The following is a 24,720-nucleotide window of genomic DNA, read 5'->3' as shown; positions in this document are numbered from 1 at the left end:
TGTTCTCCACGTCTGTATTTCTCTTTCTGCCCTGCAAATAGGTTCATCAGGACCCTTGTCCTAGACTCCATAGGTAAGGGTTGATATATGATATTTGTTTTTCTCTGACTTACTTCACTGTGTATAACAGGCCCTAGGTTCATCTACCTCAGTTCAACTGACTCAAATGCATTCCTTTTTATGGTTGAGTAATATTTCATCATATATATATACCACAACTTCTTTATGCATTCATCCATTGATAGACATTTAGGTTGCTTCCAGGTCCTGGCTATCATAAACAGTGCTGCAGTGAACATTGGGATACATGTGTCTCTTTGAATATGCAGATAATCTATTTGTGATGGATATAGTGCTTCATATGAAAAATTCAGTTTTTATCCTAATCCAGCTAGGAAATCCATCACAAGTAGGATTTTAGACTATCCAAGGCAAAAACTTGCATCTCCTCCCAATATTTTATTCCCTTCCTTCTCAACATCTGGAAATTAGTATCAGTTGGTATTTTGTGTTGACTGTGAGGTCTGCATTTTTATGGCATTTTAAAAATAAGCCATAAAAAATTTTTAAAAAAGAAAATAAAATAAGCCATGATTCTTTGTGGAGGGGGTGAGGATATTCAAGTGTAGCTTAGGTTCAGAGAGAAATAGCCAAACACCATATATTACCTGACCCCACAAAGAAAGAAGATTCATGAAAAGCTGTCACCCCAGGTAAAGGAGTCTTGGATTCATGTCAGGAGGGGAAGAGAGAATCGTATGTCTTTGGAATTCTGTTGGCAACCAGAGGAGGGTGTTCTGGAAGAAATACAACTCTCTGCCACATGGGTCTGTCGGAACATTCAGAACAGGGAGACAGGCCCTGGAATGGGCACCATTTCCTGGCCCTGGGTGGACTCATTTCCCATAACTTGCGAGTACAGCACCAACCCGCCATGAGTGATAGAGCGACGCTGGTTACTGGCAAATCCATAGAGAGAATAAAGAACTTCTAAAGCACTTGAATTTCCCGACAGATCTTCCTCATTATTTTGATTTCTTAAGGTCAAACATAGAACATGAACAAAACCGAAGTAGTTGTGTGTGTGTGTGGGGGGGGGGATTACTTTTATTTTTGCCCTTATTCCAAATAAATCAGATTTCTGTTTGTTTTGGCCTATTGTCAGAATCGTTCCACTAGAACCTTCCATCGTGCTGCGTGCTTTACAGAGGAACATACAGGCCACCTTCCCCACTAATACTCTCTTAAGACATTTTTTCTCAACTACACAAAGGAGCTAAGTTACCTTTTTGAAGGTGAAGGTGAAGTCGCTCAGTCGTGTCCGACTCTTTGCGACCCCGTGGACTGTAACCTACTAGGCTTCTCCGTCCATAGGATTCTCCAGGCAAGAATACTGGAGTGGATTGCCATTTCCTTCTCCAGGGGATCTTCCTGACCCAGGGATCGAACCCGGGTCTCCCGCATTGGAGGCAGACGCTTTAACCTCTGAGCTAACCCTTTTTAAAGGAGATCCATCTGGCAGTAGAAACTCACCCTCTGTCTTTCCTATATGGGTAGGCTGTTTAATGAGTCTCCTCAGGTTAAATAGGAAAAAAAAAAATCAAATTATGGATATAAGATCACAGGATCAGTTCAGAAGTATGAATAGAGTTGGGAAGACATCTCCCCATGGCCAGTCTTACTGGCAGCCAGGGTCAACCTGATACATAGATTGAGTGGAGGTGGCTTCTTAGAATGAGGTAAAGGTCACCGGGCAGGACACTGTCACCCTAGAATCCCTCCCTTCTAGTCTCTGCTGGACCCAAAATGTTAGCACTAATGCAACAGGCTTTCTTTTTTTATATACATAAAAATATTTATTTATTTATCTTTGGCTGGTCTGGGTCTTTGTTGCCGCGAGGGCTTTCTCTAGTTGCGGCAAGCAAGGGCCACCCTTCCTTGCTGTGTGCAGGCTTCTCATTGCAGTGGCTCCTCGTGTTGCAGAGCACACGCTCTAGGGCACGTGCGCTTAGTAGCTGCGGTTCCCAGGCTCTAGAGCACGGGCTCAGTAGTTGTGATGCGTGGGCTTAGTTGCACCTCAGCGTGTGGGATCTTCCTGGACCAGGGACTGAATCTGTGCCCACCACATTAGCAGGTGGATTCGTTACCACCAGGGAAGCCTGCGGGGTTTTTGACCCATGAGGCACATTGATTTGAGAAACACTTGCTAGATAATGACTGTGGCCTGTAATCTAGCTACTAGATGGGGAAGGGTCCTCGAAGAAGAACAAGGACTAAACATCACAGAAGGAGGGAAAACTTCCACCTGGAGTGACCTGGGAGGATTACATGGTGGGTGAGCAGGAATTTTCCAGATGGATGTGGGCAGAGGGAATTCTGAGAGAAGAAATTTGGACAGGTGCAGAGGAGGGTGAATCAACACACGTGAGACCAGGTCCTGGAAGCCTTGACACCAGAGGACCAAGAGGGTATCCTGGAGCAAGTGGGGTCCCGAGCTGAGTGCAAGGAAGACAGATGTGCGAAAGATGCAGTGAGATGCATGGAGAGGGATCAGGTAGGAAGAGCAGTTGAGAGGTAACCGTAAAAATCTACCAGAAAGACAGAGGGGATGGGGGAGAGAGGAAGAGAGAACCCCGGCGCTAGGATGGTGATGAGACGGCTGTGATGATGCAGTGGGATAAGAGATGACGGGAGGAGGGCATGAACAGCAGAGGTGACGAGGTCAGTGTAGACACGCCAGGTTGGAGATGCTGGCTGGACATCCCAGAGAAAATGGACCATCCACGAATGGGATGGAGATGAGGCCCCAGAGGCCTAGAGAGCTGATGGTAGGGAGGAGTCAACAGGAGCAGATGGACAAAAGTCAGTAAGATGGATTCAGGAAGAAGGTGTTTCACCCTGAAGTCTCTGACTTTTGGGGCAGATAACCCTAAAAGGAACACACTAAAGCCAGCGCTAGCCCTAGTGCGTGCTAGTTTGGCATAAACTCACTTACAGCTCCGTAGAGGGTCCGGCCTGAAAGTCCAGGGGCAGTGTCATGGGTAGGCTCAAGGGAGCAAAGCTGAGCCCAGGACCTAGGCTTCTGCAGAGGAAGGACAGAGATGGAGGGCTGGCCATGGCCATGGCTGGTATGTGGATGCAGTGATGTCCACCAGGGCCTGGGGCGAGAGGGAACAGAGGTGGGAAAGGCTGCTTCACCGTTCTGTCCTGACCAGCCAGTGGGGAGGTGTGCTGGTGAAGAGGAACAGGCAAAACTGAGCGTGGGAGCCCCGCCAATCCTGCCTCTCCCCCACACTTCCATCCTCCCAGCCTCCAAGGCTCTGGGCTTCCATCCAGAGAATGGGTGCGGAGCTCTTATGCTTATTCCTGTAGAATAGCAAGATCTCAGGTGCTCTGAGATTCCAGGCAGCGGACTGTTTGAGCACAGTGTCCTCCATGATGTGTTCATTTCAACAGGAGAAGCCCCTGAATTCCTGCCCCAGCTCCTCCCCCTGATGGTAACTGGACGTGTCTTACTCCCATGGGTGTGCTATGTCAGTCACTCAGTCGCTCAGTTGTGTCCGATTCTGCGACCCCATGGACTGTAGCCTGCTAGGCTCCTCTGTCTATGGGGATTCCCCAGGCAAGAATACTGGAGTGGGTAGCCATTCCCTTCTCCAGGGGATCTTCCTGACCCAAGGATTGAACCCAGGTCTCCTGCATTGCAGGTGGATTCTTTACCACTAGCGCCACCTGGGAAGCCCCATTCCCCTGGGTAGATCTGTCTTGAGTTGCTCAATAACTCTGAACAAAGAGCTTTGTGTCTCTGGCCCTGCATGTCCTCAGATGTGCTGTGGGAATCCTATGCCATAGATGAAGGTCACGTGACATACTGTATGTGAAGGTACTTCACCCTGTCATGTGCATACAAATTCTGGTTGTGATGTCGATGTTACTCTTGAGAATTCAGAGAAAACAGGACACCCCCACGTTAAGTGAACCGCCTTTTGGAGCAAAGAGAGATGAGCAAGTATTTGCTTCCCTTCCCCCAACCCCCTCCCTGCCTTTTTAAGGGGGAACTGCTTTTTCATCCTTTGGAGGAAAACAATTTTTTTTCCTCCCTTGCCAGTGAGATGCTGCACCTGTTTCTTTCTCTAGTCTACCTTCCCTGTGTGCTGTGCTTAGTCGCTAAATTGTGTCTGATTCTTTGCAACTCCATGGACTGTAGCCCACCAGGCTCCTCTGTCTACGGGGATTCTCCAGGCAAGAATACTGGAGTGGGTTGCCATGCCCGCCTCCAGGGGATCTTCCCAACCCAGGGATCAAACCCAGGTCTCCTGCATGGCAGGTGGATTTTTACAGTCTGAGCCACCAGGGAAGCCCAAACCCTATTTGCATTATTAGGTGCATTTGATGCACCGTTTGCATCACTGGGAAAAATGAAACTGGTCCTCCTCAGCTGGCCCTAAGAGCACCCGCAACATAGATCTCCCGTCCCAGTGATCTGGTCCACAGTGAGGCCCGGCCCTGAGGACCTCCGTGTTCCCGCAGCACCATTGGAGGGACAGGAGCACCACAGGGGAGGACCAGAGAGGAGAGGCCGGGCTGGTGCAATGGGGGAATCACAGGACAGTCTCTCAACACTCCATGGCATCTCTTTAGTCCAATTCAACCCCTTACCCCACACCTTACATGGTGCTTGTCATACAACAGGTAGTTAATAAATATTTATCAAATCGATGGAATGAGGAGGAAATAAGAGAGAGGTCATCTCAAGGAAATGCAACCCACTCCAGTATTCTTGCCTGGAGAATCCCATGGACAGAGGAGCCTGGTGGGCTACAGTCCTTGGGGTTGCAAAGACTCAAACATGACTGAGCGCACACGCACGCACACACAGACACACAGACACACATATAGCAATCCTAACCCACACAGCCTTCCTGCTGTGAAAAAACGGTCCCGGATGACCAGAGGTGTCCCAGATTTCACGCTTATGCCTTTTGTCTTCTTTTTATGTTTCAGGTCCTCCTGGCCCCAGGGGTCCAAAAGGTGACCGAGGACAGCAGGGACCCCCAGGCCCCACTGGCAACAAGGGGCAGAAAGGAGAGAAGGGGGAGCCGGGCCCGCCTGGCCCAGCTGGTGAGAGGGGCCCAATCGGGCCGGTTGGCCCCCCTGGAGAGCGTGGCAGCAAAGGCTCCAAAGGCCTGCAAGGCTCCAAAGGCTCCCGAGGGTCTCCTGGGAAGCCTGGCCCCCAGGGCCCCAGCGGGGACCCAGGCCCCCCCGGCCCGCCGGGCAAGGATGGACTCCCAGGCCCTCAGGGCCCCCCCGGCTTCCAGGGACTGCAGGGCACCGTGGGGGAGCCTGGGGTGCCCGGGCCACGGGGGCTGCCAGGCCTCCCTGGGATGCCGGGCATGCCAGGTATCAAGGGTCCTCCTGGTCCCCCAGGCCCCTCAGGGGCGGCAGTGCCCCTGGCCCTTAAGACCGAGCCGACCACAGCACCTGAGGACAACGGTGAGTCTGAGCCCCTCACACCCGGGATGGGGGTGCTCCCCATGTTCACCTCATACACCCAGTCTTATTAGCAGTGAAGGCATCACACAGGGTGGGCTTCCGCCCCTGCTGCTCGCCTAGCTCCTCACTAGGCAGCATCCTTCAGGCACGTGTGTTTATCCCTAAACAGCATCAGCTCCTCTAGCGCTCATTTATCATTAGCTAAGTCGGGTCCTCAGGGACAAACGGGTCCCAGACGTTGAATTCAGGAAAATCTGAGGCTGGCCACCCCAGAGCCGTCCCTGTCTTCATTCTCTGCCTTTCACCTGGGGATGGTCAACCCTTAGTTAATGTGCAGATGGAACTTTCTGTTCCTGAAGCCAGCTCGAGTTTCTTTTTGAGAAGGTATTATGGTACCTTCTCATCCTTTGATAATGAAAGCTTTGGGTTTGCAACCAAGCCTGTCTTTCTCCCCTTGGACCCACAGCCGATTCCGCTTGGTTTCCTGCAGTCCCCCTTCGTTGCATTTTCCTGTGAGCCTAGCTCTCCCAGCCTCTTGTTTACAGGTTCTGTGTGATCCCGGGCTGATGGGGACCACCTGAGCCTGTGCTGCTTGTTATTTCTGTGTCTGTTACTTCTGTCATTGTGAAGACTAATCCAGACACAAAGGCCCGCTTAAGTGGTTTTAACCACCATGTGTCCTGCAGGCCATCTACTTCCTGGGACTGGTCTTGGCCCCTAGAATGTTCAGGAACATCAGTCACAGACTCAGCATATGGGCAGTGGGGAAGCCGGGCTGCGGCTATGCCTCCTAAAGGCATAGTGTTTTCAGCGTGTGTGTGTTTCCATCGGCATTTTTGAACTTTCCATTCCTAGGCTGCCTGCCTTACTGGAAGAACTTCACAGACAAATGCTACTATTTTTCGACTGAGAGAGACTTTTTTGAAGATGCAAAACTTTTCTGCGAAAGAATGTCTTCACATCTCGTTTTCATAAACACGGGAGAGGAGCAGGTACGTGTGTGGCATTCTTAGGGTTGGAGAAAACTGTAATTTAAGAATCGCTGACATCTGGAAAGTGCATGCTTATTCAAAGATACCATAAATTCATAGTCACAGAAACACTGAGGGCCACATGATTGAGATTTGGGCTTTATCCAGGGACAGAAAGCATTCACGGCATGGGGGTTGGGTCCTTGTGCTAGCACCTGAAAGCTCTTGCTTTATCAAGCCTGGAGCTGTGTGGCTTTTCCCGGAAAGAGCGGGAAGCCTGCAGGTCGGTACAAGTCTCTTATGGAGAGGCAGAGAGCCCTGAGCACTGGAGGGGTGGGGCTGAATGCCAGGGTCCAGACATGTGGCCTTAACAGGGTCAGGAAGGGCATATATGGTCCTGGGACAAAGCCCACACATAATAACCACTCATTTGGTTCCTAATGTGTGCCAGGCATTTTCTCCTATAAACTTCACCACACCCCAGGAGCCTGTGGGTACTATTATCCCCATCTTACAGACAGGAAAACTGAGGCCCCACAAAATTTGAATGATTAATATATGAGACAAGTAAATGCAGAGCTGAGACTGAAACTGAGGTCCATCTAGCAACAACACCAGTGCTTTCTCTTTAATGCCGCACTGTCACAGGGGCCTCCTTTCTTTCCCCTGCATGTCTCCGGCAGATAGGACCCTGAAAACGGATGCTTCTGCAGTAATTGACTGGAAATGAGCATCCATAAGACAGGGGTCAGGAGCCTGGGCCTGACCCCAGCTCAACCACTTGTCACCTTTATTAGGCTGGTGGTTGTAATGGCTCGAAGACATGTTACGTGTGACACACTGGACATGGGACCCGGTCAAGAGGAAGGGCTTGATAGTGCCGTGGCTGTTACTATTATTAGCACATCGGAGGGAGGGGTTGTGGGAGGGGTGGAGCCTGGTCAGATTCATGAGTAATCTGGATAGTTTAGGAGTATCGCTTATAAACTTATAAGAGGAAAATATATCAAAGACTGCCCCGCACCCCCACCCCACCCCCACCAAAAAAAACCCCAGGGCAAAACAAGTGCAATAAAAAGAGGATAGCAAAATAGAGCACAAGTTATGACAGGCATCCTCTCCGAAAGTGTCCCTCATTTCTAAATACTGAAAGTCTCCCAAACATCTGTTCAAGAAATAGTAACGCACTATCTATGATTTTATTTTCCAGCAATGGATCAAAAAGCAGATGGTGGCGAAAGAGAACTACTGGATTGGCCTCACAGACTTGGAGAGGGAGAATGAATGGAGGTGGCTGGATGGGACATTTCCGGAGTACAAGTGAGTCTCAGAAACGTCCAGGTTGCTGGTCAGACTCTCGCTGGTCTGTTTCTTCCTGAACGACCTTGTGTCCAACACAATCCTCACACTCAGCCTCTGGGTACCAGCTGCACGTTTATTTCCATGGAGGGAAATCAATATGGGGTAAAAGTCGGGTTTTTTCCTCTTCTCGCGGAGTGAATTTTTCTTCATTTCTACCAAGAAAAACAAAAAAAACAAACAAAAATACAGACTCATAAAACTGCCCAGGGTGGTAGGGAGAGAGATGGCAAAGTGTGCTCTTTAAGTGCTGCTGGAAAAGCCAAGGAAGCCCGGCTCCCCCAGCTCAGTCGAGCTCCCCAGATGTGTTTCCAACATGGGCAGGGCGCTCCCTTCACGATGACACTGTTGGTGTCCCAGCCCTCACTGGGCTTCTGGCCAGAGTGTGGGGATGAACTACGAGTTGATGACTCTCCTACACATAGAAAGTGCAAGTGTACCACGAGCAAAGGCCCTTGTGGGACGACCATCTCCCGCAGGTTTGAAGGGTCCCCGTAAGTCCAGTGTGATCTAGTTCTATAGAGGCAGCAACAGAGAACAGAAGCAGTTCATAGAACCTTCTCAAAGCTCCCAGGGGTACAGAAATGTCCATGAGCCTCACCAGACCCCAGTGTCCACTCCTGTCCTAATCCCACCCCAAGGTCTGAAGAGGATGAAATTGCGCCCATTTCAATTTCACCTCTTCATCCTCCTCTTGCTTTGCATCTAGTAGATGCAGAAATGTGAAACTGTGGAACACACACTGTACCAAATAGGGAAGAATTTATAAAAACCCACCAGAGGAGACATGTCCTACAGAGGCTCAAGCAGGCGTGTGGGCATCTTGGCTTCAGGACTGTGTCCTGAGCTGGAGTAGCCACAGCATCCTTGGAACCTGGAGAGAAGTTGAGGGTGTTTCAGGTCCAGGACAATGTCACGGGCATCAGGGCTGGAACAGTTGTGGTCAAGGACAGGAAGATGGGCTCGAGGGGCGGAGGGGTGAGATAGAGTTTCTGTGTGTGTGCGCGCGCGTGCCTGTGTGTGTGGGTAGACAGCCTTCTTTATGCTTTTAAATCCTCTATGTGAAAAGCATGATTAGAGGATATAGATGGGAAACCAGAGTAAGGCCATTTCTTTTAAAGGATTTTTTTATAAGTATTTATTTATTTGCCTGCATCAGGTCTTAGTTGCATCATGTGGGCTCAGTAGCTAGTGGGCTTAGTTGTTCCATGCCTTGTGGAATCTTAGTTCCCCGACTAGGGATCGAACCCACAGTCCCTGCATTGCAAGGTGGATTCTTAACCACTGGACCACTGAGGAATCAACCACCCAGGCCATTTCTTTTAGAATAGCAACCAAACATTGAGGTGGAACATTTGAAGATTTGGGGTTAGCGCCAAAGGTGAGCCTCAGACTGCCCCCAGGACAAATGGATATCTCTTTCCTGGCTCAGCAGATAGCCAGTCTGCTCCCTGTACACCCATCCTCGGTGGGAGGAAGCTACACCACATCCTGGCCCTCGGAAATGTGGCTGACACCCAAGGAAGTTATCCATCACGGCAAGGATACGCTTCAGGAGACTCAAAGCAGTTGTGAGAGTTGTCATCTACAACCAGAGCAGTGGAGGGACTTCCCTGGTGGTCCAGTGGCTACCACACTGTACTCCTAATGCAGGGGACCTGGGTTCAATCCCTGGTCAGGGAACTAGATCCCACATGCTTACAACTAAGAGTTCACATGTACTGCAACTAAAAGATAAGAACAAAACAAAGATCTGGTACAAATAAAGAAACAAAAGATTCCACATACCTCAGTTAAAACCCGATTCAGTTGAATAAACAAGTAAATATTTTTTTTTAATAAATAAAGTCAGAACAGTGGAAGTGGGGAGGGGAGGCCTCAGTTAAAACCTGATGCAAAGAAATAGATAAATTTTAAAAAATAAATAAAATCAGAGCTGTGAAAGTTGGGACAGAAGGCAGAGAATACTAAGGGAAAGATAAATGTGTCACTTTGACAGTCAAGAGTATGGATGATTTTTTTAAAGGAGTCAGTGGGGAGCTAAAAAAAATAATAACTTCAGTCTCCTCCACATTTCTCACGGTCATGAAAAAAAAAAAAAGGTCTGGGTTAGACTCACTAAGAAATTCAATCTGAAGCCCTCCTCTAAGCACAAACTGGGTTGGCCCACGTGGAATGGATTGAGCAGGGACAGTAGCACCCCTGCCAGCTCTCCCAGGGTGGAATTTTCTCCTGTCTCCCAGGCTCCAGCAGGAAGTACTGATTGGGATGACAGCCCAGCCTTGATACCTGGGATAGGAAAGAATCACATCACCAGACACCTTCGGGGAGCTCTGTTCCCAGCCACAACTGCACAGCACCCCAGCCAGGGCCCAGACTCTGCTTCTTGTTTTCCACCCAAAGGAACACACAGACATGTAAAAATCCCTGGGATCAGATTTAAAAAGCAAGAATAAATTAGGCAGACATATTACGAGGCCTCAATAGCCGAAGGCTAATTGAACTTGCCATATAATAATAAACACGCCACAAACAAGACAAAGAGCCCGTGCAGCAAGGGAAGGGAGTATCTGCCCTGGAGTTCACCAGGTCTGGGTTCCAGGCCTTCAACCAGCACTCAGCAGCTACGTGACCCTGTGTAAGTTACCCAGCCATGTGAACCTCCATGCCCTCATCTAGAAGTGAAGATTACAGAAGCACCGACATCGGTATTGTAAACATTATATGAGATGATACATATCAAGCACCAATGACAGTGAGCCCACGGGAAGTGCTCAAGAAATGCTATCTGCTAGTATTTGTAGTATTACTCCTATTACTTGTCTAAGGCAGAACGCCAAAGAATTGATGCCTTGGAACTGTGGTGCTGGAGAAAACTCCTGAAAGTCCCTTGGACAGCAAGGCAATCGAACCAGTCAATCCTAAAGGAAATAAGCCCTGAATTCTCATTGGAAGGACTGATGCTGAAGCTGAAGCTCCAGTATTTTGGTTGTCTGATGCAAACAGTCAACTCACTGGAAAAATCCCTGATACTGGGAAAGATTGAGGGCAGAAGGAGAAGAAGGCGTCAGAGGATGAGATGGCTGGCTGGCATCACCAATGCAATGGACATGAATTTGGGCAAACCGGGAGATAGTGAAGGACAGGGCGCCTGGCGTGCTGCAGTCCATGGGGTCACAAAGAGTCGGACACAGCTGGGACTGAACAACAACAACTCCTGTTGTCGTCCCCATCATCATTTTCATGTTGATCATTTGCTAAGTTGTGACCTATAGACTGTAGCTTGCCAGGCTTTTCTGTCCATGGGATTTCCCAGCACAGGGTACCCAACACAGGTACCTCCCCATGTACTCAAACTCACCTGCACCCTCCTTCTCTTTGCTTCTGTGGCCTCCATGCCCGGTCCATCACTTCCCTTTCCCCTGCCGTACACAGTGGTTTCTGGACCTGGCCCCTCCCCATACCTCACCCAGGTTACAGAAGAAATCAGCCTCCCTACTTTGCTCTTACCTTTTCTCCCCTTCTGAAGTTGTTTCAGGCTGTTGGGGGTACTATTAAGGAGGAAATAGAAAAGGGATGAAAGGCTCTCTCCTCTGTCTCTTGCCCCTACTTGAATTTTTATACTGAGAGCTAGTTGAGGAAGATGGTGCTGGAGTAACCAGACAAAAAGCAACATTGACATGGATTGGATGCTGAAAGTTTAAGGTACACGTGGACTTGAACAAAGGTTTATTTCCAGCAAAACATACAATCTGACTCGCTGTGTCTCGGGATGGTACCTAGGAACAGGTTTCCAAGTGCTTTGGGTCCACCCACCAATGCACTTCCAAGAGAAAGACTGGAGAGCTGACACGTGTTGCCAAGATTTTATTTGCCAACCAAGGACATGGATTTTAAAAATCACCCATTGGGACTTGCCCAGCGGTTCAGTGGTCAAGACTTCCAGTACAGGGGGCATGGATTTAATCCCTGGTTGAGGAGCTAAGCACCAACATGCCACAGAGTGCAGCCAAAAAGACAAAAATCACCTGTCAACAAATCTCAGCACAAAACAACAAAAACAAAATCAAAAAAGACAGTTGGCCATCACCTATACATACACACAGAGTTGTTCTCATTTTTCTCTTTTCACAACAGAGCTGTGAAACTTCATTCTTGACCAGCTAGTACCAGTCCCCTGGCTGGACTCTGGGATCTGCTGGCCCACAGTCTCATGATAACATTCAGTGAATTATCCTGGAGTATCCACCATGGCCCAGCCCCTGTGCCAGCCTGGAAAATCTTTTCTAGAGTTTTGGGCCCAGTATGAGTGAGAGATACTGTTCCACTCATGTAAAAATAGTCTGATTTGCAGGACCCTGTCACAATCAAGAAGACAGATACCTTGACCCTAAATGTGCATATGGTGAAGAGAAGGGCTTCAAATGAGCCTTCAGTGCTCTCTTCTCAGTAATTAATAGAACCAAGTAGACAGAAAAACCAAGAGGAACGTAGCAGACACTATCAACTAACTTCCCTGGTGGCTCAGTTGGTACAGAATCGCCTGCAATACTGGAGACCACCTGTAATTAGGGGACCCAGGTTTGATCCTTCGGTTCGATCCCTGGGTCGGGAAGATCCCCTGGCGAAGGAAATGGCAACCCACTCCATTTCTTGCCTGAGAAATCCTGTGGACCAAAGGAGCCTGTCAGGCTACAGTCTATGGGGTTGCAAGAGTCGGACATGACTTAGGGACTAAACCAATCAACCAATCAACTAACTTGACTTCATTGATATTTATGGAACCTTTCACCCAACAACACATTCTTTTCAGGTGCATATGGTACATTCACCAAGATCATCAAACAAATGCTGGGTCATCAAAAAAGTCTCCAAAAATTAAAAAGCACTGGAAGAGAAACTCTGGCTTCATCTTATGCCATAATCACTCTTCATGCAACTCTGGCTTTGGCCACTAGAGAGAAACCTCTATAGTGGGAGAAAATTCAATCGAAAAGAAATGCTTCTCGCTACTAAGATTTTCCTGTCTTGAGGCCAGGCTCTTACCAGAAGAATTTTCTCAGCCATGAAGCCTCCGTCAATCTTGCGGTTGATGAGAACGTACTAAGTTGTGTGGTTGGGAGGGGCTGATTGCCAAGCTTGAAAGTTTGTGCTCTACTCCATGAGGATAAACCCAGAACAGGGAAGGTGGGGATGGGGAGGGGGTGCTTCACACCCATCAGCTGAGATGCTTCGTGATTCCAGCTCCTGGAAGCGTGAGTCTAGGTGCTTCTGTGGTCCCCGGTGTACTCAGAATACACTGTCCAAGTACATAACGCGTGTTGCTATCCAACCACTTCTGCAACTCGTGTGTTAAAATATGGGATTCAAGAATTCGGCACCCGGGCTTCAGCCATTTCTCTTTCCAGAATCCATCTGTGGAGTGAGGTTTAGGCACTATTTAAGCTGGAATTCTTCTCCAGAACATATACATTCTGTTTCTCTGACATGCTCTGCACTGTTATAAGCATGCAGACAGGAGGGATTGACCATAAATCACTCTGTGTGATTTTAGCTTTTCCAAAGAGATGCTGGGAGACCATATACAAGACAAACTACCCCTGCAGCCTGGCTTCAAGCTACTCCATCTCCCACCCTTGCTGGTCTCACCTGGGTCATTCCACTCACAGCCACATCCTACCTTTAGTCCTGAAGGATTACTTCAAACACCACACTGAAGAATTTCCATGACCTGGAAAAAACAAATGGAGAATGGTGATAAAAATGATCTCCTTCCATTATCAATTTGTTCTCTTTCATCTCATCTGTCCATCTCTTTTTTTTTTTTTTTTGGCCATGCCACACCAGTTGTGGGATCTTAGTTCCCCAACCAGGGATCAAACCCATGCTCATAGCAATGAAAACAGGGTCGTAATCACTGAATTGCCAGAGAACTTCCTGTAAGCCCCTTTTACCTACTGAACAGGGCAAGGAAATGCAAGGGGGAAATACTAAACAGATCGTCTATCAGAATTCCTATTTATGCAATTTTCCAATTAACTGTGAGATAAAAAATATCAAATGTCCCATCATTAATGCATCCAGAATCACAGTCTCAAATCTGGTAGGCAAAATTGGAAGGGAACCCCCTCATATAACTGTAGAAATGCAGCAAGTGTACATCCACACCACCAAACTGCCTGGGCACCGTGGCCATTTCTAGGAAGGTCTGTCAAGGTAAGAGAGAAACACACCAAAAAAGCTTACATAAAAGTTTCCTTCCAACGTCACCTTTTCTTGGCATCACAGTCTGAGGTCTGTAACTGCTTTGTTTCTTGCCTAGGATACAAGTTCTACGAGGACTGGCAGTCTGTTCTCTACAGCACTCGCGTTGCCATCGGCTAGCTGTAGCCCTTGCGTGCAGTAGACACTCTGTGGAATGAATGAGCAAATAAATGACTATTTCTGACTCTTCCACCTAAGTACCATCCCATTTATACTCATTGCTTGATGGTTTCCTCTAAAATATCTCTTCATCTCTAGATTTAAGTGAGGTCATTTTAAAAAAAAACATTTGTTAGTCATTTATTTGGCTGTGGCAGGTCTTAGTTGTGTCATGTGGGATCTTTTGGTGTGGTTCACACACAGACTCTCTAGTTGTGGTGCACGGAGTCTCCAGCCGTGGCGTGCAGGCTCAGTAATTGTGGCACGCAGACTTAGTTGCTCTGCAGCATGTGGGATCTTTGTTCCCTAACTAGGGATCGAACCCACATCCTCTGCATTGCAAGGCAGATTCTTAGGCACTGGATCACCAAAGAAGTCCCTCACTTTTCATTTTCTTAAAAAAAAAAATCCCTAAATATACAGTTGGTGCAGGGGAGTCAATTCGACCTCATTTTCCCATCCTTTGACTGTAAATTTCGACTCCTCTTTTCCCACTGCCCTGATTTTTGCTGGTCTTGTCGTCATAAGATGGAGGGCAATTTGGTCTTTATCCTTGGGTGACCCTGGTAAGAACCTGGCTTCAAAATAGGAAAGTCTTAGTAGTGAGACGTGCTTCTTTACTGTAGAACTTTCTTTGGCCTTCAGAGTCTGTACAGTGGAAGATTTCTCTCTAGTGGCCAAAGCCACTGCCACTCTGATAGCAACAGGGAGCGTGGACCAGAGTGAGCGATTACGGAGTCAGATGCTGCTGCTTGGGAAATGAGTCATCGTTTACGAGAAGCACCTCCTGCTGCAGATGTTCTTTTCAGACCCTCCGCACGAGGCAAACTTGTCCTCTCAGGAGGTGACCACAGGCTTCTGTTCAAGGACTTGGCTCTTAAAGAAAATGTAGCCTTCCGAGTTTTGACTCTTGGAAGCACACCTAGTTGATTGCTTAGAAAGAGAGGCAGAAACAGTGAACCCTGACGAGGGGGTGCTGGGAGCACCAGCAGACAAGTTAACAAGCCCCAAGTTGAGCTCATCTTAAAGACGACTTGTTTTGAAGAATCTCTCTCCCAAAAAAGGCAGTGAAATGTATGAGTCATTTTCAGTAAGATTAAATTACTATTTCTTTCTGAAGCAATTAGCTGTCTGCAGCTTAGCCAGAAAACCATAACCAAGTGTTGATAGGGTCTTCTAAGTGTATATCAACATTCTCTCCATTTTAAATATAGTAGTGTGTATACGACCTTTCCAAAGTCCCTAACTTCCCTTTCCCCCCAGCAGCCATAAAGTTCATTTGGTAAGTCTGTGGATACAAGAGTATGTATGGCTGAGTCCCTTCGCTGTTCACCTGAAACCACCACAACATTGTTAATTGGCTATATCTCACTACAAAATGAAAGGTTTAAGGTTTTAAAAAAATGGGAGGGGTGTCTCTCTCTCTGCCTGACTCTGACTTGTTAGAGACAAGATATTAGAATGTACAAAGATTTCTTCTGGGTTCTCATAAGTGTGTGTGTGTTTGTGTGAGGGTGTATCATCCTCAGAATGTATATATTCACACTCAAGCCCAGAAGTCAGCATTCCAGTACACATTAGAAAGCTGTCATTCATCGAGCTGTGTTGAAGACAGATTTACTTCCTCAGCAATGTGATGAAGCAGCTCCGTGAGCTGACTCTACTGTGGCCAAGATAACAAGCCTGCAGGGAGAGGCTGTGTCACATGCTCCTCTGCGAAACAGCTGCTTCTTATTCAGAATCAGAGCGTGTGCAGCTTTTTAAACAGCGCGTTTTCATTCTGGGACGCGTGACAGGCCTTGGTTTTGTTTTTTACATTTCTCTGCTGCTCTTGGGTCAAGCAAACGTCTGCGTGACTTTGCAAATAACACTCGATTTCTGTTTTCTTAAAAGAAATTGGAAAGCTGGACAGCCAGATAACTGGGGTCATGGCCACGGGCCTGGAGAAGATTGTGCTGGACTGATTAATTTGGGGCAGTGGAATGATTTCCAGTGTGAAGACATGAATCACTTCATCTGCGAGAAAGACAGGGAGAGAGGTAAGCAGTGGAAGGGATTTAAGAGAGCACTGCAGAGCTTATATCTTATTAAAGGGCAAGAGGGGAGTATAAGGGCTCTGAAAGTAGGTTCTGCAACTGGATTCCAGTCCTGATTCTGCCACTTAGTATCTCGGCAAGCTATTAATCTCAGGGAAACAATAATAGTAATCCTCTTAATGGGGTTTTTGTGAGGTCTTAAGTAAATTAATACATGTGCCTAATATAGAGGAAGTACTCAGTAAATTTTAGACTAATGGGTGGGCCTAGGTCATTACCTTATAATATTGTCAGGCAGTTGTTCTTTATCATATGGCACCAATGTCATATGTCTTTTCATATAACAAACTATCAGAGAAATTGGGAAAACAATACCACTTGCAATTGCATCAAAAAGATAAAATACCTAGGAATAAATTTAACCAAGGAGGTGAAAGACCTATACACTGGAAACTATAAGACATTCATGAAAGGTATTGAAGAAGGCCCAAATAAATGGAAACATATTCTGTGCTCACAGATTGGAAGAGTATTGTTAAAATGTCCATTCTACCCAAAGAAATCTACAGATTCAGTGGAATCTCTATAAGAACTCCAGTGTCATTTTCCACAGAAAGAGAGAAAACAATCCTAAAATTTGTATGGAACCACAAAAGACCCTAAATAGCCAAAGTAATCTTGAGAAAGAAGAACAAAGCTGGACATATACTCCCTGATTTCAAAATATATTGCAGAGCTACAGTAATCAGAACAGTGTGGTAGTGACATAAAAATAACACATATCTCTATCAGTGAAAGATAATAGAGAGCCCAGAAATAAACCTATGCACATACGGTCAATCAATTTATGACAAAGGAGCCAAGAATATACAATAGGAAAAGACAATCTCCTTGATAAACGCTGCTGCGAAAACTGGACAGCTACATGCAAGAGAGTGAAACCAGACCATTCTCTTAACCTTACACAAAATAAGCTCAAAATGGATAAATGACTCAAATGTAAGATTTGAAACCATTAAATTTCCAGAAGAAAGCATAGGCAATAATCTGACAGTGACCTTGGTAATGATTTTTTGGATCTGAAAACAAAGGAAAAAATAAACAAGTGTAATTACATCAAGGGGCTTCCCCGATGGCTCAGTGGGTAAAGAATCTGCCTGCAATGCAGGAGACACAGGAGACACTGGTTTGATCCCTGGGTCAGGAAGATCCCCTGGAGTAGGAAATAGCAACCCACTCCAGTATTCTTGCCTGGAAAATCCCATGGACAAAGGAGTTTGGCGGGCTACAGTCCATGGGGTCGCAAAGAGTCAGACACGACTGAGCACAATAGCACTACTACATTTGGGATTTGAATTGAGACTAGGACGCCCCAGAATAGGCTCCTTTGAAGTGAATTTTACCTTTTATTAAATCTGAATAAGAACTTCGAGGCATTTATTTGAAAAAATAATTATTGAATGATGTATTTGGAATGTTTTCTTTAAAAACACACATTCCTTTTTCTGAATTGTCCATTAACATTGTTCTTTAAGAAGAACTAACACCCATTCTTTTTCCTCTCTTTTAGAATCAGCAATTACATTATAATGGACCATGATATCATAATAGGAGCAAACTGTCGACAGTTCTCGAAGGCAAAAGATACTTCTTTCTGATTGCATCACCTTCTCATTAGATTGAGGGGGAACGCACTGAAGACCAATTACTGAAAACATTGAAAGCCCGTGTTCTCTACCATCTGCCTTGCTCAAGGACAAAGTTTGGAACAAAAGTGTTCCCCTAGTGTGATATATGGATTGTCAGTAAGCAAATGGACTGAATCACATAGATTTTTCTCAGCCAATAACCATACAGTTATGCAAATCATATCTTCCAGAGTATGGAATGCGCCAGTCAAAAAAAAGATTATCATTGGTTGTTGAGCTTTAGGAAGAACTGAAAACATACACCGTGTAAACGGTACCTTACATTTCTATTGATAAATCCCAAATGTAGGAAAAATATGCAGACATACAGATATATAGGCCAACTCTTAGTAACAATATGAAATATACTTAAAGAGCTTTTAAAACTTTGTATTTTTGTACAAAATGTTTGCCTTTTTACAATTTTTTTCTTTTTATTTTTGTCATTTTACCGATATAGTACATGAAGCCAAAGAAAACAATAATGGTACTAATAAAAACTCATAGGGTTTCTTGTCAGATTTAATTCTACACAGTGGCAAAGAAATTTTTTTCAGTTGTGGTTTAAAAAAATAATTAAATATATGTGTGTATGTATATTTTAATGTATCATTTTCTCAGAGGAGTCAATCACTTGAAATGTCTAGAAATGGCCCTGCAGATTTTGCCAGTGGAAGTCAAGCCTGAACATGTATGTGGCTCAGTCAAGTGGGCTATGCCTCCAGCCCATCACCAGCCAACACCCTTGCTGTGTGTCTGCCAGGCTCAGAGAAATGGTCAACTCAGGATGTGCTTTTACTTCATTTTGGCGGAGTCGGGGGTGGTGGAGAGGCATCTGTTGGGAAGGGTGGACAGAGTACTTGTATCTGGCTTTTAATAGAAGGTCCTGTTTTGTGGCTGAGACATGAATACACTTGGTTTCAGGCCCATACCAGGGCAGATATTAAATGTCATGAAAGTATGACATCACATCGGCCAGAGGCAGAGATGCTAAGATGGGGACAGCTCTATGCTACCTGGAAATCTTATGTTTTCTGAAGCCAGATTCCAAAAACACAGAATTCCAATGCACATGCATGATGAAATGCAAGAACACAACCTTGGCCACTATGTTGAACTCTTGCAAAGAACCTTTTGTTGGAGCCCATCTGCCTTCTACTCTAACTTGCCATGGAGAAGTCTAACATGCAGTGTGCTGAAATCACGCTTAAATGTAACTGATGCTCAAAGGTAAGATTTCCACCCACCAGATTCCCTTCCCAGGACCTCCCCAGCCATGCTGCTACCTACCCCACGTACAATGGTAAAAGAATAAAGACAGAGTTTGACTTTCACGCCTGCAGCCGTGTGGACTGTGTTGTCTCGCCCTGGTCACCGTTTATGCTGTCTCTGCAGCCCAGGAGTGGCCATCTCCTCAGCACCTGGATGCCCTGCTATCCTGTCCATGCGGTCTGGTCAGAGTGGCAGGACCTGCCATCATCTGGGCCCTGGACCCTGGTACCTCTTCAGGCTCAAGACCGTCTATAGACTAAACTCTGTCCTCATTTTCATCCTCTTCTGGTTTCTTAGGTGTCAGTTAAGATCATGTTCAGATGCAACTTGAACTTAAACGTCTGATGCCATCATCAGAAGAGAATGTTGCTGATTCCTGCAGCTGAAGGTGTTTCTCTCCTGGCCCTTATACCTTACCCAGGGTTTATCGTCTCTCAGGCTTCAATCAGATGTTCTCATGTCATCCTCCCAACAGCCCTAAGAAGTGGGGCTTCCTACTTACTCTCCCCATTTTATAGAGGGAGGCACTCAGGGAGGTGACATCATTTCCTGGGTCATATCTTCACCAAGGAGTGAGGCAGGATTCAGACTTGAGCTTTGAAAATGTTCTAGGGGACTTCCTTGGTGGTCCAGTGGTTAAGACTCTGCACTTTCAGTGTAGGGGGGGAAGGGTTCGATCCCTGGTCAGGGAACTAAGATCCCACATGCCACCCATGGTGTTACACAGATAAGTAAAATTTTTTTAAATGTTCAAAAAATTTTAAAATGTTCCTTCTTTCAGAAGCAAGGTCCTTCTTAATAACAGAGTAAAATCAGATGAAAATCACACATTACCAGATGCCTCATGTACTGCTCTATATATTTAGCTATTTATATACCAGGTTTCTATTCACCTACTCACCACTGATGCTCTTCTGGGAGGAGAGTTTTGGTAAAATGTCATGAGGTTTTCAGGCTGTGAGAAGTTATGAGCTACAATGAGAAGATGGAAACTTTTTATTTTTGTCCCCATCCCTCAGCATGTGGGATCTTACTTCCCCAACTAGGGATCGAACCCCCGCTCCCTGCAATGGCAGCTAGTCTTAACCACTGGAACTCCAGAGAAGTTCCTGTTTTTCTTTTTAAATGGCTCTTGAAGAATGATTACACAACCAGAAAGAACAAAATCCCTTCTTTTCCTCTTCTGCAATCAATGTTCACCTTTGATCAATTCTTCCCATATCCATCTGAGTTTAGCACTTAAGAGTTTAAAGCAGACAACAAATAGTACAACCTGCTCTCATTTGGAAAAAAAAAAAAAACATGCTGAAGGAAGTAGAAAGGTACATCAGTCATACATCCTGCCATAAATCAGGTAACAATACTACAGCAAGTGTATTTTGCCTCCAAACCGATTGATCTCTTCTTGAAAAAGTACGTTAACTCATTCATGGCTCAATAATAAGTCTAATAATAATAACAAAAATTAAATATATATAGCACTTTCACATACATTATCTCTTCTAATCTTGGTGCAAAACCTCTCCCTCTACTTTAGGAATGAGGACGCTGAGGCAAATTTGAAGACTTGCTCATTGCCCACATCCCAGTCATGCAAATCTGATCAGGCTCGTCGTTCTTATGTTCCCTAAATCTAAGTCCATCCTAACCCTTATCCCCAACTTAAAATCTTCTGAGTTGCCTGCAGGACATACATGCAGGGGCCCTCGGGACCAGGTCCTCAGCTGTACCTCCAGCCTCCCCTCCGCTGTACCCTCATGCTCCCTTGCCTTGAGCTGGAACAGCCTTACAAGCCACCTGCAAAGTTCCTCTGTGCTCCTTCTTACTTTTTACTGTGCTCCTTCTTCTTAGAAATCCAAACTCTTACCTGGATTTCCATTCTCTGCTTCTTTAAGATTCAGCTCAAGCATCGCTTCTAGCCTGAATCCTTTCCCAGCAAATGCATCCTGAAGCTGAGACTTCCCTTCATGTCAAGTACTACCCACACGTGCTCCAGGTACTATGAAAGAAAAACCCTTTCATGGCGTTAGACCATCTACAGATTGGCCGAGAGGCCCAAACATCGCTGAATTAAGAAGAGAAGGGTGAATGGAGCCAGTCAGCCACAAAATCTTAAGAGAACTGAAGAATGGGAGAAGCCAATCAGAAGAAATGAAGGCATTTGTGTTGATAGTTGGTTATTATACATCTACTATATTGGACATATGTGTAATATATCTATTAGGAATGGAAGACTGAGTGAAGAGAATCAACTGGCAAGAGATTCATTCTACATACCGACATATGGCCCCGAGTCAGGGAAAAACTTTCGAAACCTTTTCTGAATAACAGTGTAAGGAAGTATCTCTTTTCTGTTATGCTCAACAGTTTTAGAAGTATAGGTGAACTCTGGCCATCTCTTTAAGAGGGAATTTTTCTATACAATAACTTCATTTTCCTGGAAAGCATCCTTTAATGGCACAGCATCACACTTATTTTATAAATCACAAAGCAGATGTTGTAGAGATTGTGCTCCACTCATTCATCCTTCTTCTCTTCCTAGATACCCTTGTCAAATAAATATTAATAGCATGCCCACGTTACACAGGTAGCCAAGAGTCCAAGGAAAAGCAGGCTTAAGATTTAAGCCTTAAACCAACTTAAATTCTCCAGATGCAGAGCTCCTGGTTTTCACATTTTTCAATGAATGAGTTTATGAATGAATTATCTCAGTTCAGCCCTTCCTGCCACAGCCAGGGTGATGGCCCAGCCTCCAGCCTTCCTCCGAGGACTTATGAGCCCTGAGTTTGTAAAACAGGGATCACCCGTGCAACTTGGGCAGGAGTCAGCTGCCAATGAGGAAGCTCCCGCCAACAGCTCATCCAGAAGGTCATTAGGCTTAACCAAAGGAGCTTGCTTTAGTCCTCTTGGCCAGGGATGGAGAATTGTCCTTTGGCCAGTCTTCCAACCACCGGTGCCAGAGTTTGCTGTCTTCTTTAATCATCGCTTATTGCCATGACCCACTAAATCATGCCTGCAAGCTGCAAGGAATTATAAGATTGTTAAAACCAGTTCCTGTGCCTGAGAGCAGAGAAGCCTGGCCAGGCCTGACACAAACCAGCACAACTGCAGAGTAGCTGTAATAACACCTCACGACTCCTAGGCATGTCCTGTCTCCAACCACTGTGCAAGGAAACTAACTGAAAATCAGACAGGTTAAATAGTTTTCTAAGAACTGGGATTTGAACCCACCACCACCTAGCTCCCATAGTCACCTTCCTGAGAGTCTGGGCTTTCTATGTTGTATTCTGTTCTTTGCACAAGAAATCATTCAAATCACCAAGTCTCTCTCACAGAAGCAGGGAGATAATGGATGAATCCTGATTTGAGCTCTTTACATGAAAGTTCTGCACCAGGGACTTCCCCGGTGGTCCAGTGGCTAAGACTCCACTCTCCCAATGCAGGGGGCCCGGGTTCAATCCCTTGGGGAACTAGATTCCACAGGCTACAACTAAGAGTTCACGTGATGCAACTAAAGTCCCGTGTACCGCAGTTAAGACCTGGCACAGCCAAATAAACAAAAGTACTAGATCAATCGCTTTGTTATCTGAGCAAAGAAGCAAAAGTCCACTTGGCTCCCATACCATGGATGTCCAAAGAGGTCCAGATTGGAGAAACCACCCTAGATGCCAGAGTAACTAGACCTCTCACAGAGTTCTCTGATATAAATTAATGTCAAATGAAAAGAGCCAAACAGACCCAGGTTTGACCCAGGTTTGACTCCTGCTGTCTACCTCCTTGTTATAAGATATACTCACACAAGTGTCAAACAGCTTTCTTCCCTTGTCTCTTTCTTTCCCACCAGGCCTTCTGCTCATGGACAGAACCAGCATTGGACTTGGGAGGAAAAGGCACACACAGAAGCCTGATGCTGTGGGAAATCCTGCTCACACAGACAGAAAGCAAGAAAGAGTCTCCAGTGGACTTGCTAACGTGTTCTTATTATAAAGAACACGTTTATAGATTTATTAGATTATAAATCTATAATCATGCTACCATTCCCCCCAAAATATCCACCATGATGTTCATAGATAGTAAAATGAGTGGTTTTTCTCTTGCTTACTCAGCATATACAGCGGTCATACGCCTATGTGCTGCAGACACACACTACCCTGCTTTTGATGGTAATAATAATTTGCTTCTAAGTAACTATTTGCTATGCCTCCATTGGGGCTTTCCTGGTGGCTCAGCTGGTAAAGAATCCACCTGCAATGCAGGAGACCCCAGTTCGACTCCTGGGTCAGGAAGACACCCTGGTGGAGGGATAGGCTACCCACTCCAGTATTCTTGGGCTTCCCTGGTGGCTCAGCTGGTAAAGAATCTGCCTGCAATGTGGGAGATCTGTGTTTGATCCGTGGATTGGGAAGATCCCCTGGAGGAGGGCCTGGCAACCCACTCCAGTATTCTTGCCTGGAGAATTCCCACAGACAGAGGAGCCTGGCGGGCTATAATCCATGGGGTTACAAAGAGTCGGACACAACTGAGCGACTGAGCACATGCCTCCATTCAGACAATACTATTTGAAAACAAGCTGTTTTTACTCGAAAGGTATAGTTTAGGGTCCATTTCATAAAATAGTCAGGATTTCAGGCCCACAAGATGCCACCTAATCAACAGTCTGCAAAGAAATAATCCGAATGTCACATATTTCAACCCCACACCTACCACTTTGGTACACTTGGTGAACTATACCAAGGGGCTTGGATCAACAGGCATGAGGAATAATGACCAGTACCTTCATACAAACCTTGGCATTCCTCAGATGAAAAAAGGGACTAAAAAGATTACATGATGGCTAGATAGATGGAAAGAAATAAGGGAAAAGGGAGGGAGGAACATAGATGCATAGGTAGATACATTAATGCATAGAATGCAAGAGAAAAAGGAAGATGGAAGATCAGCTGAGAGAAAGCTGTTACCATTTTTTCTTTCTTTTTAATCCCAGAGCCCATTTGAAAGAGTTCTGTCAGTGGAAAAAGCACTGCCTTAAAGTCCACTGAAGTCCTCCACCTTCCCCTGTCCGCCCCCGATGACACCTTGGGAGCAGCCAGCTCCATGGCACACACGCGTCTGAGGGGATGAGCAAATCATCTGCCCAGGATCGCCTGTGCTCACTTTTCCACTCTGCGGCTCCAGCATTTGGAAATCCCAGAGCCCAGAATCGCCTTTTCCTGTTTTCGTTTTCCATCACCTGCACTGTGTGTTTCCACAGTCTGCAGTGAGGACTGGCAGCTGGGTCAACCAGCCCTGGCATCAGGAGTTGCTGCTTCCCTCCCGCTTTGGAAACAGTTTTCCTCCCTCTGTGATTTAGCTCAATGACACACACCCTGAAACAACCACACCTTGTGAGACCAGGAGCCAGCAAGTTACCCAACACCAGGTGGGGATGAACCTCCCCAGGAGCAGATCTGCCAGGGGCAGGCAGACCCCCAGGGGAAG

The 24,720-nt window shown here is 46.1% G+C and overlaps 1 protein-coding gene and 1 long non-coding RNA gene across 2 annotated transcripts in view; one reads left to right on the top strand and one right to left on the bottom strand.

Moving 5' to 3' along the window:
- COLEC12 (collectin subfamily member 12) overlaps window positions 1–19,304 on the top strand; it is a 178,803-nt gene extending 159,499 nt beyond the window's left edge. The window contains exons 6-10 of the mRNA XM_069568912.1: window positions 5,005–5,493; window positions 6,349–6,485; window positions 7,675–7,784; window positions 16,140–16,285; window positions 17,853–19,304. Of these exons, the coding sequence (XP_069425013.1) occupies window positions 5,005–5,493; window positions 6,349–6,485; window positions 7,675–7,784; window positions 16,140–16,285; window positions 17,853–17,872 (902 nt within the window). The 3' untranslated portion in view covers window positions 17,873–19,304. The remainder of the gene's footprint in view (window positions 1–5,004; window positions 5,494–6,348; window positions 6,486–7,674; window positions 7,785–16,139; window positions 16,286–17,852) is intronic.
- LOC138428294 (uncharacterized) overlaps window positions 7,633–24,720 on the bottom strand; it is a 39,709-nt gene continuing 22,621 nt past the window's right edge. Inside the window, exons 2-4 of the long non-coding RNA XR_011252376.1 lie at window positions 14,070–14,234; window positions 13,504–13,554; window positions 7,633–7,978 (exon numbers count right to left, since the gene is read on the bottom strand). This is a non-coding gene — a long non-coding RNA (uncharacterized lncRNA). The remainder of the gene's footprint in view (window positions 7,979–13,503; window positions 13,555–14,069; window positions 14,235–24,720) is intronic.

This window comes from Ovis canadensis, chromosome 23 (assembly GCF_042477335.2).
Source record: "Ovis canadensis isolate MfBH-ARS-UI-01 breed Bighorn chromosome 23, ARS-UI_OviCan_v2, whole genome shotgun sequence".
Lineage (NCBI taxonomy): Eukaryota > Metazoa > Chordata > Mammalia > Artiodactyla > Bovidae > Ovis > Ovis canadensis.
Note: the sequence above shows the minus strand (reverse complement) of the source record. Positions and strands in the feature narration are given on the sequence as shown.